This window comes from Chaetura pelagica, unplaced genomic scaffold (assembly GCF_000747805.2).
Source record: "Chaetura pelagica isolate M959 unplaced genomic scaffold, ChaPel_1.0 scaffold181, whole genome shotgun sequence".
In the NCBI taxonomy this organism is placed as follows: Eukaryota; Metazoa; Chordata; class Aves; order Apodiformes; family Apodidae; genus Chaetura; species Chaetura pelagica.
This window is the reverse complement of record NW_009951992.1, coordinates 1,195,653-1,210,667: the sequence shown is the minus strand read 5'-3', so window position 1 is coordinate 1,210,667 and position 15,015 is coordinate 1,195,653. Positions and strand designations below refer to the sequence as shown.

The following is a 15,015-nucleotide window of genomic DNA, read 5'->3' as shown; positions in this document are numbered from 1 at the left end:
TCCCATCCCATCCCGTCCCACCGCCCCGCCCCGCGCCCCGGCTCCCGCAGCCTCGCTTGCGGAGCTGCCGCTCTGTCTTTTCTTCAGAAAAAGGACAAAAGTTCCTTTCGCTTACTGCTGAGCTCATTCTTAAACATTTATATTAGGGGGGCTTGCGGGGAGGAGAAATAATTGTGTAATGTCTTAGGAGCAGGGAGCATTCCAAAAGCATGACTGCGTGGCCCTTTCCAGCACTAACAATCTGGCAGCCAAGTCCTCCCAGTGGCCGCCAAACCCCCTAAATCCAACCCCAGCCCCTCGGCGCCTCCGTGAACAGGGCAGCAAGATCCCTGGGGTGGGTGGGAGCAGAGGGGGGACCCGGCCAGGCCACCCAGCCCGGGCAGCAGTGGTGCCACATCCCCAGCAAAGGGCTCAGGTTGTCAAACTGGAGGCAGGAGGTAGCAGCTTTGGATGTCTGTGTTTCACTGAGACCAGTTGTATTTCGTTTTCACTTTGCCAAGTGCCTTTTTGGTGTCCCAACAGTTTCAGTTGATGCTACAGGTAGTATAGGGAGAGACTCTGTGAGACTTTAAATGGAATCCATGTTCCCAACAGCTACTGCTTCTCCAGGGAAATGTTTTTTTTGAGTGGAAAATAAGCCAAGTCACTGTCTTCCAACAGGTTATCGGGAGCGTTTAACCAGGTTCACCTCCTAACTTGCTGTTTGCACTGGAGAGGCGTATTGACATGAAAAGTAAGGAATGTATTAGCAAATATTGATCGGCCCTGGGGCAGCTCAGGCAGGCATTGCCCAAGTACAGGCATCTGCTGAGATTGTGGCATGTTACTTGAAGCTTTCAGCAAGACACTTGTACTGCCCTGAGTCTGGGAAGGCTGTCACTTCCGTGGGAGGTAAAATAAGAACATGGCATGATGTCCTTTGGAAAAGGAGGTAAGGGCAGGCAGCGTTTTCCCACAAAGCTCAAGCACTTGTGGTTGAAGCTTTGTTTAGGCTTTAAAATTCTTCTATTCCAAGTCCCTTTCTCTGTTTTGCTTGTGGATGTTTTTGTGGGATTTAGCAATGCAAACAAGCCAGCCTGGCTGCTCTGCTTCAGCTCTGGGTCTGGGCAGTTGCACTTTGCTGCTGCTCTGGGGGGTGCTGTAAGCCCAGGCTGTCTGGTCATACCCAAAGAGTAGGTCACAATTTCAGAAAAAGTTTGTCGAGGTCTCAGACTGCATTTGAGCTCCTTCTTTGCTGATCCCACTTCACTTGGATATGGCAGGTGTAGGTCTTCAGGTCTCAGGCAGCTTTCCTGGGGTAAATGCAGACAGTTCCTCAGTGCTGGGTGGTTCTGGCACTGGTGGCAGAAGAGCTGGGAGGCTCCTGGAGTGGGCACTGGTGCTGCTGGGTGTGGGTCATGCTCTGGGTGTCAGCGGGGGTTGTTGGGGTCAGCAAGGGCTGGAAGTTGGTCTCCTCAGTGCTCCACAGGACTGAGCAGCTTGGCATGCCCAGGGCTGAGTGAGTGTGGAATTGCAGCTGCTGTGGTGCCAAAACCAGTGCTGCTTTGATGGACTCCAAGCTGTGATCTGCCCCAGAGCTTAAGGCCTGAGTTCTGCCCCGGCTCTTGTGTTTCCCTTTGGCATTGCTTTTGGAACATCCTTCTGCTTCTGCATACGAGTCCCTCTGATATCTGAGACACTTGTCCTGTGCTGCCTTGGCCGTGGTTTAGATGTCTCCGCAAATTAGAGCTTCCCCTTGGTGGACATGCCTGTCAGATTTAGAAGTTGAGTTTCTTTTCCGTTGCATGAGCTGTGCCCGTGAGTCCTCCCAGGTACAGCTGTTGCTGTTGGGAAGCATCACTGTGGGACTCTCTGCTGGGGGTGCATGCGAATGATCCATGTGCTCCATCACTCTGTCCCCAAGCACCTTCAGTCCCTTCCTATTACTTGGGGGCAGCTGTGGCCTTGACCTTCACTTTTTAGGAGCTCCCTGCTCCCTGCTGATCAGAGCCATGATCCACTGGTGGGGCAGGAGGGAGCTGCTCCCAGGAGGTTGAGGAGGGGGGCACTCCCTGTGCCCCCAGGCCCGGGGCTCTGGCAGCCCCGTGGTGGCCTGTGGCCATCAAAGCAGCTCCTGTTTGCCCAGCAGAGCCTCTCTGGGCCCTGTCCCCAGGTGCCCTCGCCTGGCGTGTGGTGGCAGCAGCCCTGTGCACACACAGCCATGTTTAGAAGTGGAGACAGCGTGTCCTTGGCTGCGCCGGTTAGAAAACATTTTCTGTGCTCCCTGCTGCTGCTCCGTGCGCGCGGGATGCTGTGAGCTGCCTGAGCTCTTGTCTGTGTGACAGGTTGCTCAGCCTGAGCTGAAGGCGTGTTTTGGAGTTCTTTAAATGAGTTATGTGCTGTAGGATTGTTGTAGCCTTGAGCTGGGTCTGTGCTGTATCAGCCCAGCTCCTTCCCAAACAAGAGTTAAACCCAAACAGTCCAACTTTTGTTTGTTAAGCTGTTTAAAAACTTAGCAAAGCTGAAGACACAGCCTTGCCAGGGAGATCTGGGTCTACTCAAAGAGGTGGTTTTCTATCTGTGGTTGTGTTGCAGTGTCGGGGGGTTCAGGTGGGTGGTGGGCCTGGGGGTCATGAGCTGGTTGTTCTCTGTGCCTCCAGTCCCAGGGAAGTGACCAGAGAGCTTCCAGGACAGAGGTACTTCCTAATCATCTGACAGCTCTGTAAGGCAGGAACACCAGCCGCTGGTCTGTTCTTACATCTCTGGTCCCCATCACTGCACAAGTGCTGCCTGGAGGCTTCACTCTCCTCCCCGCTCCACTCTCCTTTGCTCATTCAGGTTGAGGAGGTTTTGTTTGGAGTGGGATGTCTGCTGGGCCCGGGGGCTGTGGAGGGGGTTGTCCCTGTGGAGGGACTTCTCCCAGTATGGCTCCATCCCAGCTTTGGGGTTGTGCCTCCAGCCAGGGCTGTGGGCAGAGCAGAAATTGAGCGGGTTTTGCTGATGGGTGGTGTGACGGGTCTGGCCAGGGTGCGGCCCAGCCCTTGGGAATTTCTGCTTTAGAACAAAACCCCTCTGTTGGCTCGGGAGCTCGAGCCTCGCCAAGGAGGTTTGTTGAAAGATTTCTGTCCCTAGTTGGAGTCCTTCTTCAAAGCATTAACGTCTTTCTCTGCCATTTCCTGAGATCCCATAGCAAATACGGGATGATGGACACATCCTGCTGCCAGAGGAATTCCCCTTTTCCTGCTCAGCAGGAACTTAACATTTCTAGGCACAAAGCTGGAAAAGGTCAAAAATGCAAGGGCTGTCCTGCAGCCCTGCCTGGTTTTATGCTGGTGGCTTTTGAATAGCTGCTTAGCGAGCCGAGCAGTTTGCTTTCATTTTGCAGTTTCTTGGTGTGAAGGAGCTGCCTGCTCAGGGTTAGGCTGGTGCTGACAGTGTGGGCACTGCCCTTTGCTGGAACTAGGGATAGTTAGTGCTTGGCAGAGCTGAAAATCTGAATTTCCATGTCCTTTTAATCACTTGGCCTGCTGGCAATGGTAGTAAAGCTATCCTCCTCCTCGAATTATCTCCATGTTTTCCACTCTCTGTTATCTGCTTGTGATCTGGGAACAGCACAAGGCCCTTGGCATTGTGCAGCCCAGTCCCAGGGCCTGGCCTTGTCCTGCTGAGGGATGCAGCTTCCCCTGGCAGAGGAGCTGATCTCTCCCGAGCAGAGCACTTCTGGCAGCTGGTGCCGGTGCCGAGCTGGCTCGGGGCATGGACGGGGCTGAGGAGCACTGGTGCTTGCAGCCCGCTCCCCTGGGCACGCCAGCTCTGCATCAGTAACGGGCTATTTCTGGGTCTCTCTGGTGAGTAATGGAATGAGTCTTGCTGAGATTTTGGGTGGGGCCAGCGCCGCTGAGTCACCGCTCGGGAGCTGCTGGGGCCCGGATCCATCCCAGCCCGGGATGGACACCAGAGGCCGTGGGAAGGAGCTCTGCGTGCGGTGATTCTCGTGGTTTGGAGCCTCTCTGATTCCTCCCGCCCTGTCCCTGCCCGCAGGGAGCCCAGGCAGCTGCTGCCCTGCTCTGCCCGGGTTCGGGCGCTGGCGGGGCTGGCTGCATCAACCAGCTCTGCGCTCTGGTTGGTTTTGGTTTAGATCTGATGTCCGTCAGCCTGGGCACGGGCAGGTCTCAGCATCTGTCTGGGAGTGGGGCTGTTTGTCTCCCCGGGCATCCTCTGTTCCTTGCGCCGTAGATGAGTCTCGTGTCTCCTGTGGATCAGGTTCCAGTGCCTCCCACGGGCCTTCCTGCCTCCCTTGTCTGCCAGATACGAGTCACACAGCAGCAAATCACATTTTGCTGTGGGCAGAGGTGCTTTCTAAGTAAATAGGGAGTGTGTTTAATGTTGAGGCTGCTGGTTGAGGAGTGCTGGGTCCCACTGGACACAGCCCTTTGTCCTCGCTCTTCTCACCTTACAAGTGCTCTTTTACTGTTTGTATTAGTGGCTCCACAGCACCCAGCACCCCTGAACCATTCTGGCTTCGGTCTGTGACCCAAAGTGCTTGTAACCTGCAAAGATCTGGGGCCATGGCAGGCTCTGGCCTGGATTTGGGTGAAACCACACAGTTGGTTGGGCAGTTTAGTTTGTGAGAGCTGGGGTGGTCTCTGAGGCTGCACAGGGGTTTGTGTGACAGCCCTGGGGGTGTTTCATCCAGACTGGAGTTTAGTGGTCACCTGCTAAGTATGCAGAGGAGAGGAGTTCTCTTCAGGCTGCTTTTGAAATGCAAGTGAGCTGCCAAATCCAATTTCTTAATCCTTTACTTGCAGCTAATTATGATGCAGCCTTACTTGGGTTTTTCTCTTTTCCTCCTTTTTATTTCAGAGAAGGGGGAGAGGACAGGCACCAGGCCTTGGTAGGTTCCATGGCAGTGCCCTGGTTAAATGCAAATGGCCTCGGTGTGATCCACTCATGGCAGTGCAGCAGCTCTGGTGTGTGCACAGTCATTTCCCCTGCATCTCACAGATGCTTCAAGCACAAACTGCCCCTTCCAGCCTGGCTGCCCCAAGCAGAGGGGTCTGGAGCAGGGCTGGCTAGAGGATGAAGAGCATGCCTGCCATCCTCAGCAGTTTTCTGAGCATCTGTAATTTCAGAGCAGCGTGTACCTTCCCAGGGATTATACCCTGAGCTGTCAGGGTGTGTCTTGTCCAGGATTTCTGCAGGGACAGAGGGCTGGCAATGTGCTGTGGATGCGTGGGGAGGGGGTCAGGCTCTTTGGCTGAAGCATCTGGGAAGTTGGGGGTGGGAAAGAGATTTTGGGCACGAGGTCAAGGCGGGATGTGATCCCACCATGGCTGGTTTTCTCATGCCTCATTTGGATGCCATGGTAGACGTTTTGTGGCATCGTCCTGGGAGATTCACAGGCTCAGCTTTTGAAACCCAGGCATGTGCAGGCACTTGCAGGACTGCATCCCTTTACAGGGGGCAGAAAGCAGCTGCGTTATGGAGGGGTCTCAGCTCTCTTTGCTGAGCTGGCAGCCTCTCCCGCCGCCGGTGCCAGCGTCAGCTCTCAGCGGTTCTGTGGCAAAAGCTCCTTTGTCAAATGGGCTGGGACTGGGCCAGGCCAGCACTGGGTGCCAGGCACACAGGTCGTGTTTCCCGGATCTGGGAGAGTGGGGCTTGGTGCATTCCTGGCGCTCATCGGATTATCTGGGAGCCGGTGAGTGTGCCCGGGTGAAGCCTGGAGTACAGTTTCTGCTCTGAAGAATTTATAATTTGAAATAAAGCCAGCTGTGTGTGTGACTCTGAGGTCTCAGAAAAGCATTTGCTCGAGGTGGTGGCACAGTGGGAAGCCCAGCATAGGGGTTGGATGCTGGAGGTGTGCCCACGAGTGGCCAGGGGAGCCTCAGTCCTCCATCACTGGCTGCTCACGCTGGGCTGTGCTCGGGACCCTCCCAGGCAGTTGTGCAAGAGACTTTGGGACACGGGAGCTGGAGGGACTGGGAGTGAGGGCTGCCCATGGCTCCTCTGTCCTGCTCACCTGCTCTTGTCCCTGCAGCAATGGCAGCCATCAGGAAGAAGCTGGTGATTGTGGGAGACGGCGCTTGTGGGAAGACGTGTCTGCTGATCGTGTTCAGCAAGGACCAGTTCCCCGAGGTCTACGTACCCACTGTGTTTGAGAACTACATTGCTGACATAGAGGTGGATGGGAAGCAGGTAAAGCCCATCGGTGGTGCCAGAGCTGTTCCTGTCCCCACGGTCCCACGTGGGCAGTGCCACCACCCGGCCCTGACACGCAGGTTGGTCTGGGGGGCTCTGATGCACCTGCAGCGCTGGGGACCCCCATGGCTCCCACCTTTCTGGGTCATGTTGAACCTGCCTCAGTTTGAGGAGGACAAACCTGCTCTCTCCTGGCCTGCCAAGCTGCCTGTGAGCTGCTGAGCCATGTCCCTCCCCTCCCAGGTGGAGCTGGCCCTGTGGGACACGGCAGGACAGGAGGACTACGACAGGCTGCGGCCCCTCTCCTACCCGGACACAGACGTTATCCTCATGTGCTTCTCCATCGATAGCCCGGATAGTCTCGGTAGGGACCAGGGAGGGAGGGGGGACCTGGGGCTCCTGCAGGGACTGGGTGCTGCTGCTAAACCCCCTGGGGTCTTTGAAGCCCCCGTGCAAACCCCCTGGCACATGCTGGTCACTTCCCCCCATGTCCTGGCTTTGCGTGCGCTCCAGGAAAATGCTGTGAACTTGCTGGCTTGGTGGAGGTGGTGAGAGAGGAGGATGCTGTGGAGTGAGCCCAGGGAAGGAGAGTGGGTGGCTGGGGGGGATTTGCACCCCTGGATGGGGTGAGAACAGGGAGGTTTTCACATTCTGAGCAGTTTAGGGCAGTAATGTGCCATTTCCTCACTGCTTAATTTCTACCTCACTAGCTGTTGGGTCACCACAGACTTTTCCTGAGACTCCCCATGTACTCCTAGAAATGTGGGGCACAGGAGTTTAAAGAAAACGGTATTTGAGATTGTGATTTAAAGCAATTCAACAGTGATCTGTGCATGCTGAGAAAATTGACAGATTTGGGATTGTTTTCAATTAGTTTGGCCCTCACTCTGGAATTGTATGTCAGTGTTTTCAAGGCTGACTTTCCAGATAATGTGTCTTGGCATGTTATCCCTGTCCAACATTAGTTGCCTGGTGGTGCTGCTCAGGTCCCTTCAATCATCTTTGTTTCTGCACCTGTTAAATGGGTGTAATTTAGCATATGCTCAATTGCCCCCTCCTTCCATTCCTCGCTTTTAGACATGAGGAGGAAATTCTTTGCTGTGAGGCTGGTGAGACACTGGCCCAGGTTGCCCAGGGAAGCTGTGGCTGCCCCATCCCTGGCAGTGTTGAAGGGCAGGTTGGATGGGGCTTGGAGCAGCCTGGGCTGCTGGGAGGTGTCCCTGCCCATGCAGGGGGTTGGATCTAGATGATCTTTAAGGTCCCTTCCAACCCAAACCAGTCTGTAATTCTATGATTCTCATCTTCCCATGGGAAAAGCCCAGTGCTGGTTCCCATGGCTGTGAGGGGGCTGGGGGCAGCAGCTCCACGGCTCAGGTTGTTCCCCGTGTGCTTGTTGCAGAGAACATCCCTGAGAAGTGGACGCCAGAGGTGAAGCACTTCTGCCCCAACGTGCCCATCATCCTGGTGGGGAACAAGAAGGACCTGCGGAATGACGAGCACACGCGGCGGGAGCTGGCGAAGATGAAGCAGGTGAGGGCAACCCTGGGTCCCTCTGCCTGGGGCAGCCCCTCCCTCTCCCTGTGCCACCTCCCTGGGGCTTCCCTCGCCGCGGGTCCTGACACAGGGGGCTGGGGGCTCTGCTTTTGCTGCTGTTTTTTAGCGGTGGTTCCAAACCTTCTTTTTAATCCGTTCTAGGAGCCGGTGAAGCCGGAGGAGGGGAGGGACATGGCCAACAGGATCAATGCCTTTGGCTACCTCGAGTGCTCGGCCAAGACGAAGGAGGGAGTGCGGGAGGTGTTTGAGATGGCCACCCGCGCCGGCCTGCAGGTGCGGAAGAACAAGAAGCGCAGGGGCTGCCCGCTGCTGTGAGCGGCCCCGGGGCTGAGGGACCTGCTGCTGCCAGGACCTGCCCAGCCCCTCTGCACCAGCGCTGCCACCCAGGCCCCCGGGTGCCCCGCAAGACTCCAGGGCTGTGAGGGGCCAGTGCCTTCAGTGCCCGCTGCTCTCAGTGGGCATGTGTGTAGCTGCCCACATCGTCCCGTTTTGTAGCGGTCTCCCTGGTTTCACCTGTCCCGTGGGGACAGCCACGGTGTCTGCTCTCCCTCCCCAGCCCCAGGAGGTGCTGCTGGCTGTTGCCCACAGCTCCTGGCTGGGCTCTGCTGGCCCCGGGGCGGGCAGCTCGCACCAACCTTTTGTAGGGACTTGCCCAGGGCAGCTCAGCCCTGCCTGCACAGAGCCGGGCTTGGCCGCTGCCTGCAGCTCCCGGGACCCAGCACCTCTGCCCAGCTCTGCCCTGATGCCTTCCAGTCTGCATTGGTCACGGACTTAGCACCAGTAAACTGAACTGCACAATTGGGAAAATAAATGCAAACTGGTATTTTAGTAATTTTAACTCTGCTTGTGTGGCATCCTTTGTGCCCCTGTGCTTGCCCAGGCTGCTGCCTGGGGGCAGGGTCCACACGCTGCAGGGTGAGTGGGGGGCTTGCTTGACCCCCAGCCCCTTTTGCTTCAGCCACTGGTGCAGGGTCAGGGCTTTTCTCCATGTGTGTGGTAAGACCCAGGAAGAAGCTTATGTGGGAAGGGCTGGGCAGGAGCTCCCCAGCCATACTGTGTCCCTGCAGTCACTGGTGGAGCCGTCCATCCTCTACTACCTCCTGGAGCAGGCCAGGGAAGGCTGCAGGAAGCCTGTACCCAATCTAGCAGCCCCAGCTGTGGTGGTGGGGCCCAGGACTTGACATCAATGCACCGTTTTTCTCTAAACCTTCATTCCAGGGAAACAGTGAAGTGTGCCCATGCAACTGTGTCAGCTCTTGGGCCAGGCAGCTGCATGGCAGGGGAGCTCTGCTGGGTCCCTGCCCACTGCCAGCCCCCAGCCACCCACGGCAGAAGCACTGAGCTCCTCTGCACCCCCAAAATGCTCTTTGGAGGCTGAACTCCTGCTTATGCCATTCACTGAACAGCGAGACCAGTTCAAGAGGATTAGCCTTTACACATGTCAAAAATTGCTTAAAATGGAGAGTAGTCCCAGTCCAGTGCTGGTGTGGTCCCACTCTGCGAGGGGAGGTGGCTGCCCTGGGTCTGTGCTGGGGCTCGTGGCTGGCAGGACCCCCGTGGGCCAGTGGGCTTATCCCCATCTGCACAGGGGTACTCGGCACTGGGCGCCCCAGGAGCAAGGCAGGGGAGAGTGGGCAGCTGCTGCAGGACAGGGGCAGGCTGAAGGGGCTGGAGCTCCTCAGGGCTTCTTCTCCTTTCCCAGGCAGGTTTCCTGCAGAGAAATCCCGTGGCAGAGCTGGCCCTGGACTCGGGAGGGGACAGGCAGCCCCTAAGCAAGAGCCTGTCCCGAGGCCTGCCCCGTTGCTGCATGATGGGGCTGCCTGCACCAGCAGCTCCCAGCCCAGCTCACCTGGCTGCTACGGGCTGAGCCGCAGCGCATCGAGCTCAGCAGCGAGCCCGTCCTCTGCTGGGCTCTGCTCGTAGGGGCAGCCCGTGTAGCCACCCTCCTCCTGGCAGTACCTGAGGAACCTGCAGGCAAGGGCAGCGTGGGCAGGAGGTGCCGGTGGCCTCGCTGCCTCCGTAGCCCTGGGCACGGCCAGGCACTGTCTACAGGGAGGAGCAGGGCTCACCTCTGCCAGTGCTGGTCCTTGCTGAGCACGGCCGGGTTACCCACCACAATCAGCAGAGCCTTGGCTCTGGTGATGGCCACGTTGAACCTCTGAAGAGAGACCAAGAGCTTTACCCTGCAGCAGCAGCACTCAGGCCCAGCCTGGCTGCAGGCAGCTCTTATGTGGTGCCAAGGACCGGGAGCAGCTTTCCCAGCCTGTGGGGTACCAGAAGGGAGCAAGGGTGCTGAGGGAGGTGAGCACCTTGGGGTTCTTGAGGAAGCCCAGCTTGAAGGTCTGGTCGAGCTGCAGGTACCCACTGCAGCTGCGCACAGTGGAGATGAGAATGATGCGCCGTTCCTGGCCCTGGAACTCTTCCACGGAGCCCACCTGGAGGACGCAGCAGGTAAGGGGCTAGGGAGCACCCCTGGGCTGGGCTAGCAGGGTGGGCTCCTCTCCCCCCCTGCACCCAGGACCATACCTTCAGCAGGCCGATGTCCGGCAGTGCCCGCAGGTCAGGGTCCAGGGAGGAGATGGCTTTCCGGATCTTCTCCACCTGGGGGGAGGGACACAGCACTGTCCAGCTGCCATGGAGCTGTTCTGTGTGCTGGCACTGGGGCTGCCACCGGTCCCAAAGTCTTTGCCCATCCCATGCCTGCACAGCAGTGCCCCTCACCTGCTTCCTGTAGGGTGAGATGATGCCGACCTCCTTGGGCGAGACGCTGGGGCAGCCGCCCCTGCCCTGGCTCTGCAGCAGCTTCTTGAGGTACTGGACCAGCACCTCGATCTCGGCCGTGTTGAAGAATGAGGGGCTCTTGGCCTCTCTCCGGTCTTCCCCACAAACCCCATGGAAGATGATGGGGAAGCCCTAGGGGTGGAAAGTGTTTGGCTCTGCTCTGCCTGAGCCTCAGGCTTCCACCCAACCCCCTCCCTGCTGACCCCTCACTTTTTTTGGAAGCTCCTCCCAGGTGCAGTACAGACTCCGGACGTCGAGCGCGTCACTCTCGCAGGCCCTCAGCTCGCTGTCGTAGAAGAGCTCGTTGGGGATCCTAAGGATGGCCTCGTGGGACCTGGCAGAGGCAGGACAGTACCCAGGGCAGTGCATGGCAGCCCCAGCACCCTCCGGAACAGTGTGTGCTCCCATCTCCTCCCCTGGCTGGGGCACTGCGAGGCTCTGGGGAGCCTGGGATGCATGCACAGGTCCTGCACCCATCTCAGCAGAGCTGCCCCAGCCCTGCCTGCGTCCATCCCTGCCTGTGAGTGTCCCCACCTGTAGTTCCAGAGCAGTTTGGTGACAAACTGTGGATCATATCCTCCACTGGACTTCTTGTACAGGGGATTGTGCAGCATCAGCCTCTCCAGCAGTGAGGTGCCTGGGCCCGGCACAGACTCCATGGCTTCCTGTGAGGCCACTCAGCCCCCAGGTGCCAGATGTGCTCCCACCCCTCTCCCCACTCACCCAAGCCATGCTTGATGGCCAGTGGTGACCTCAGGACAGGGCCCAGCTGCTGGGGGTCTCCTGCCAGCACCAGCTGCCCCCCGTTGGGGTTGGTCTCTGGGTCCATGGCACTCAGAAGCCCTAAGCAGAGGGAGAGCTCAGTGGGGCATGGGGAGGTCATGGAGGCCAGGCCATGGAGATGCTGGCCCCCAAGCTGCTAGTGGGCACCACTCACCTGCAACGGCAACCATGCTCTCTGGCTCTGCTGCCTGCCCACACTCGTCGATGAAGACATGGGAGAAAAACCCTGGAGGGAATTTGGCTGACACCAGCCTGGGGGAGAGGCAGAGTGAGGCTGTGTGGGTATCCCTCCCCTGGCTGGCTGTCCTTCCTCCCACAGAGAAGAGGTCTCCTCTGCTGCCCACCCTCCTCTACGCCCCCTCCCTGCGGCAGGTTCACCCACCACAGGTGGAGGGGACAATCCCAGGTCCTCTGACCTTCCTGCTGTCACCAGTGTGGTGATGAGGATCCGGTAGTGTCCCAGGTGCTCCTTGCTCGGGTACACGTAGGAACTCTCCCTATCGTCCCAGTTGCAGCAGGGCTGAAACACGAGTTTGGTGGGATCCTGCTCTCCCTGGGGCTGCCAGCCTGGCTGTGCCACGGGGTGCTGGGAGCAGGGGCAGGGACCTACCCTGATATCAGCAGGCACCTCATGGTAGTTCCTGGAGCTGGCAATCATCCTGTAGATGTACCTGGGGGCGATGTCCTTGATGAGGAGCTGGCACAGCAGGTCTGCAGCACTGTTGGAAGGGGCACAGGCCAAGATCCGGGCATCCTTGAAGCACGTCCATACCTAGGTGGGAGGAGGGGGCAATGGTGCTGAACCCCACGGCTGGGGTGGGCAACGATGCTGGACCTGGGCCAAGCCACTCACCTGCTTGATGGCCTCCACCACAGTGACTGTCTTGCCAGTCCCAGGGGGGCCGAAGATGAGGTATGGGGCTGGCCTGGACATCCCTGTCACGATGTGTGTCACAGCTCTGCACTGCTCCTCGTTGGCCTGCAGCTTGCGGTCAAACCACCTGTAGGATCAGAGGCTCAGCACGCTGGTTCCCCGTGCTCATCCATCCTCGTCCATCCTCACTGGTACAGGGACTCACCGGGGCTGGAAGGTGCCTGTGAAAAGGGACCTGTGGCAGGAGGCGGAGGGGAAGAGGAGGCGGGACAGACCACACCGCATGGCCAGGACCGCAGCGCGGTGCTGGACCTGCAGCGGCAGCCGGCTGAAGGTGAAGGTCACATCAAACCTCAGGTTGTTCACAAACTTCTTCTGCAGCCTGGGAAGGAGCAATGTGAGTAGGTTATGGGGATGGACTCCCATGCCCTCCCCAGCCCATCCACAGCCTTTGGCACATTCAAGCAGGGCTTCTGGGGGCCTCCCATCCTGGCCAAGACCAGACACCACTCACTTGGAGGAGAAGCCCAGCTTGACCCTCTCCAGCTCCACGCTGTGCACGTAGCCCTTGTACTGGACGAGTGGGGAGTGGTCCCGCTCACTGCTCAAGTGGACAAAGAGGTGGTCCCCCTTCAGCACGGACGGGCGGTTCTCGGCCACGCCAGGCACCTGTGCCAAACAGACAGTGTGATGCTGGGCACCAAGGGGCCCTGGCACCCCCTGTCTCCCCAGCTCCTACACACATTGAGGACTAGCAGCGCCCTGTCCTGCACCATGGGCACATCCTGCATGTCATAGCGATGGATGTCCACCTCCATCTGGATCTCCTCCAAGTGCAGCAGCAGCTGGAACTTCTTCTGGTAGTTCTCAGCCTGCAGAGGAGCCTCCAGCTGTGATCTGTGGGCAGCAGAGATGTCACCATGCCCCAGGGACTCCTTGGCCAGGGGGCAGTGGGTAGGAGGTGCATGGCTGGGTGGTCTTTTTCCCACCCCTCTGTACTCACTGCATGGCAGCCCAAGTGGAGCTGGAGTTGGGTCCGAGCAGGATTGTGTCCTTGAGGCTCTTTGGGTATTGGTAGGGACCCAGAGGAATTTCCCTCTCCAGTTCATTTTTCAGGGAGCTGGGCAGAAGGAACAGCAGGGACTGCAGGGCTGGGGTCCTCCAAGGCTGCAACCACCCCAGGGTCCCCAGCCCTGCTGTCACCAGCCATCACCCAGGGATGAAGCACCCAGGATGCTGGACAGTCAGGTCCCAAGGAGCTGAGCCTTGCCCTGGCCAGAGAACAGGCCTCAGCACAAGGTGGGAGCCACATACCTGGGGGGGGGGATGCCATCCTCAGTGACAACAGTGACAGGGCGCTGGAGACTGGCCTGGTAAGGCTGGTAAGGCGCTGAGGGCCCCAGGTCCTTGGCCAGCTGGCTCTCAGCGACAGCAGCGATGTAGCGCCCGATGCAGAAGGGCTTGTTTGGCTCCTTGGTGAACTCAAAGACCACCATGGTGCAGAAGTACCCATTGCAGGAGGTCAGGCACCGCACCTGGATGGGGTACGTGCCGCCTGCAAGGTGAAGAGCCGAGAGCTGGGGCCTGCATCTGCTCCAGGGCGGCAGGGCGCAGGGCAGGGGCTGGGGCCCTACCTGGGTGCAGTAGCAGGGACTGGCCCTGGGTCACCCCCTGCTCATCCTCAAAGGAGAGCTCTGGTGTCGGCTGGCAGGGCTGGCAGCGCTGCAGCGTCACTGGCTCTGCCCCCCGGGTCTGCACCAGCACGGTGACCGTCCGGGGCTCGCCAGGCACCACTGGGAAGCGGATGTGCCCATTGTCCTCGTCATGATCCGAGACAATCTCCACCCCAGTCTTCCCATGGATTAACTCAGCCCTGTGGGAAGGAGAGGGTCAGGCTTTCCCAACCAGGGCAGGGATCCCCGGAGCTGTGCTGGGGCAGGCACGGGCAGGGTGTGCCAGACATACCAGTTCTTGGCAGAGGTTGGGGACCCTTGTGGACCGGAGCTGGGCTGTTGCTCTGGGGCAGACCTGGACACCAATGCCTTTGCATTTTTTCTGGGTCTCCGGTACTGGTCTGCCACCACCACACGCTTCTTCTGCTGTGAGGAGCAGTCAGCATCAGCATGGCCCCAGGGTGCTGCCCTGGGCTGGGGCTCTCATGGAGCCAGTCCTGGTGGGTACTGGAGCCACTGCTGTGCCCCAGCCTGGGACCTCCCTCACCTTCTTGAAGTGCACCAACTGCCCACGAAGCTGCACCTGGTGGGTCACCTTCAGTGCGTACAAGGTGCAGGAGAAGTTGGGTATTTTGGTATCAACACTGCACAGACAAGAGAAGGAGGTTTCTGTGTGGGATGAAGCACGGCCAGGCTGCCGGGGCACAGGCAGCTGAGAGGAGGTGAGTAGGAAGGGAAGGTGAAGCAGGACATAGAGCCTGGGGTGAGGGACTACCCTCTGTGCCAGGAGAAGGAGAAGGGCTTTTCACCGGCCCCATGCAAACCTTACATCCCTGCAGGATGCTCCAGCAACCCCATCCTGCAGCATGGCTGTTCCAGCTGTGCCATGGCATTCCAGATGTGCCATGGCATTGCTGTCTGGCCATGCAGGCCCTGTCCCTGCCAGTGCACAGGTGACAGCAGGACAGGGACACACGTCCCTCTCCACAGATCCTTCAGGGGCTGAGCCAATGCAGCAGGGGCTCCTCCAGCGCCCGGCCACTGCGCTCCCAGCAGCAGCGCCTCCCCAGGCACCTCCTCCCAAACCGGGGGCCAGCTCCCGCAGCTGCCGGTGGGCTGAACCCCGGCGTTACCGATGATGAACAGCGGTGACGCTGCATCGGGGCCGGCAGG

General features: G+C 58.9%; 2 protein-coding genes across 3 annotated transcripts in view; one reads left to right on the top strand and one right to left on the bottom strand.

The window, feature by feature from the left end:
• The first annotated feature begins 726 nt into the window (after positions 1–726).
• On the top strand, positions 727–8,048 carry RHOC (ras homolog family member C). Of its 2 annotated transcripts, none has more exons than XM_010001861.1 (5): positions 727–733; positions 6,017–6,174; positions 6,421–6,541; positions 7,577–7,707; positions 7,873–8,048. In XM_010001861.1, the coding sequence occupies exons 1-5, from the start codon at positions 727–729 to the stop codon at positions 8,044–8,046; spliced, it is 591 nt and encodes a 196-aa protein (XP_010000163.1). In that variant the 3' UTR covers positions 8,047–8,048. The 2 variants fall into 2 exon arrangements, with proteins under 2 accessions (XP_010000163.1, XP_010000155.1); XM_010001853.1 differs by lacking the exon at positions 727–733 and adding an exon at positions 910–931.
• Positions 8,049–9,587: 1,539 nt separating this feature from the next.
• The window catches only part of MOV10 (Mov10 RISC complex RNA helicase), an 8,497-nt gene continuing 3,069 nt past the window's right edge, over positions 9,588–15,015 (bottom strand). The window contains exons 2-21 of the mRNA XM_010002243.1: positions 14,381–14,486; positions 14,135–14,259; positions 13,804–14,042; positions 13,484–13,724; positions 13,173–13,289; positions 12,913–13,066; positions 12,684–12,838; positions 12,375–12,551; positions 12,149–12,296; positions 11,906–12,067; positions 11,712–11,815; positions 11,450–11,547; positions 11,236–11,355; positions 11,047–11,149; positions 10,723–10,846; positions 10,453–10,644; positions 10,258–10,332; positions 10,041–10,166; positions 9,801–9,889; positions 9,588–9,699 (exon numbers count right to left, since the gene is read on the bottom strand). Coding sequence (XP_010000545.1) covers positions 9,588–9,699; positions 9,801–9,889; positions 10,041–10,166; positions 10,258–10,332; positions 10,453–10,644; positions 10,723–10,846; positions 11,047–11,149; positions 11,236–11,355; positions 11,450–11,547; positions 11,712–11,815; positions 11,906–12,067; positions 12,149–12,296; positions 12,375–12,551; positions 12,684–12,838; positions 12,913–13,066; positions 13,173–13,289; positions 13,484–13,724; positions 13,804–14,042; positions 14,135–14,259; positions 14,381–14,486 — 2,767 coding nt within the window. The remainder of the gene's footprint in view (positions 9,700–9,800; positions 9,890–10,040; positions 10,167–10,257; positions 10,333–10,452; positions 10,645–10,722; positions 10,847–11,046; positions 11,150–11,235; positions 11,356–11,449; positions 11,548–11,711; positions 11,816–11,905; positions 12,068–12,148; positions 12,297–12,374; positions 12,552–12,683; positions 12,839–12,912; positions 13,067–13,172; positions 13,290–13,483; positions 13,725–13,803; positions 14,043–14,134; positions 14,260–14,380; positions 14,487–15,015) is intronic.

Bases quoted from the DNA above. Each gene is read 5' to 3' on its own strand.
- RHOC (XM_010001853.1), top strand. From the start codon at position 910: ATGATGTCCTTTGGAAAAGGAG. The intron at 6,175-6,420 runs GTAAAGCCCATC...CTCCCCTCCCAG, and splicing joins TAGAGGTGGATGGGAAGCAG to GTGGAGCTGGCCCTGTGGGA. The intron at 7,708-7,872 runs GTGAGGGCAACC...AATCCGTTCTAG, and splicing joins AGCTGGCGAAGATGAAGCAG to GAGCCGGTGAAGCCGGAGGA.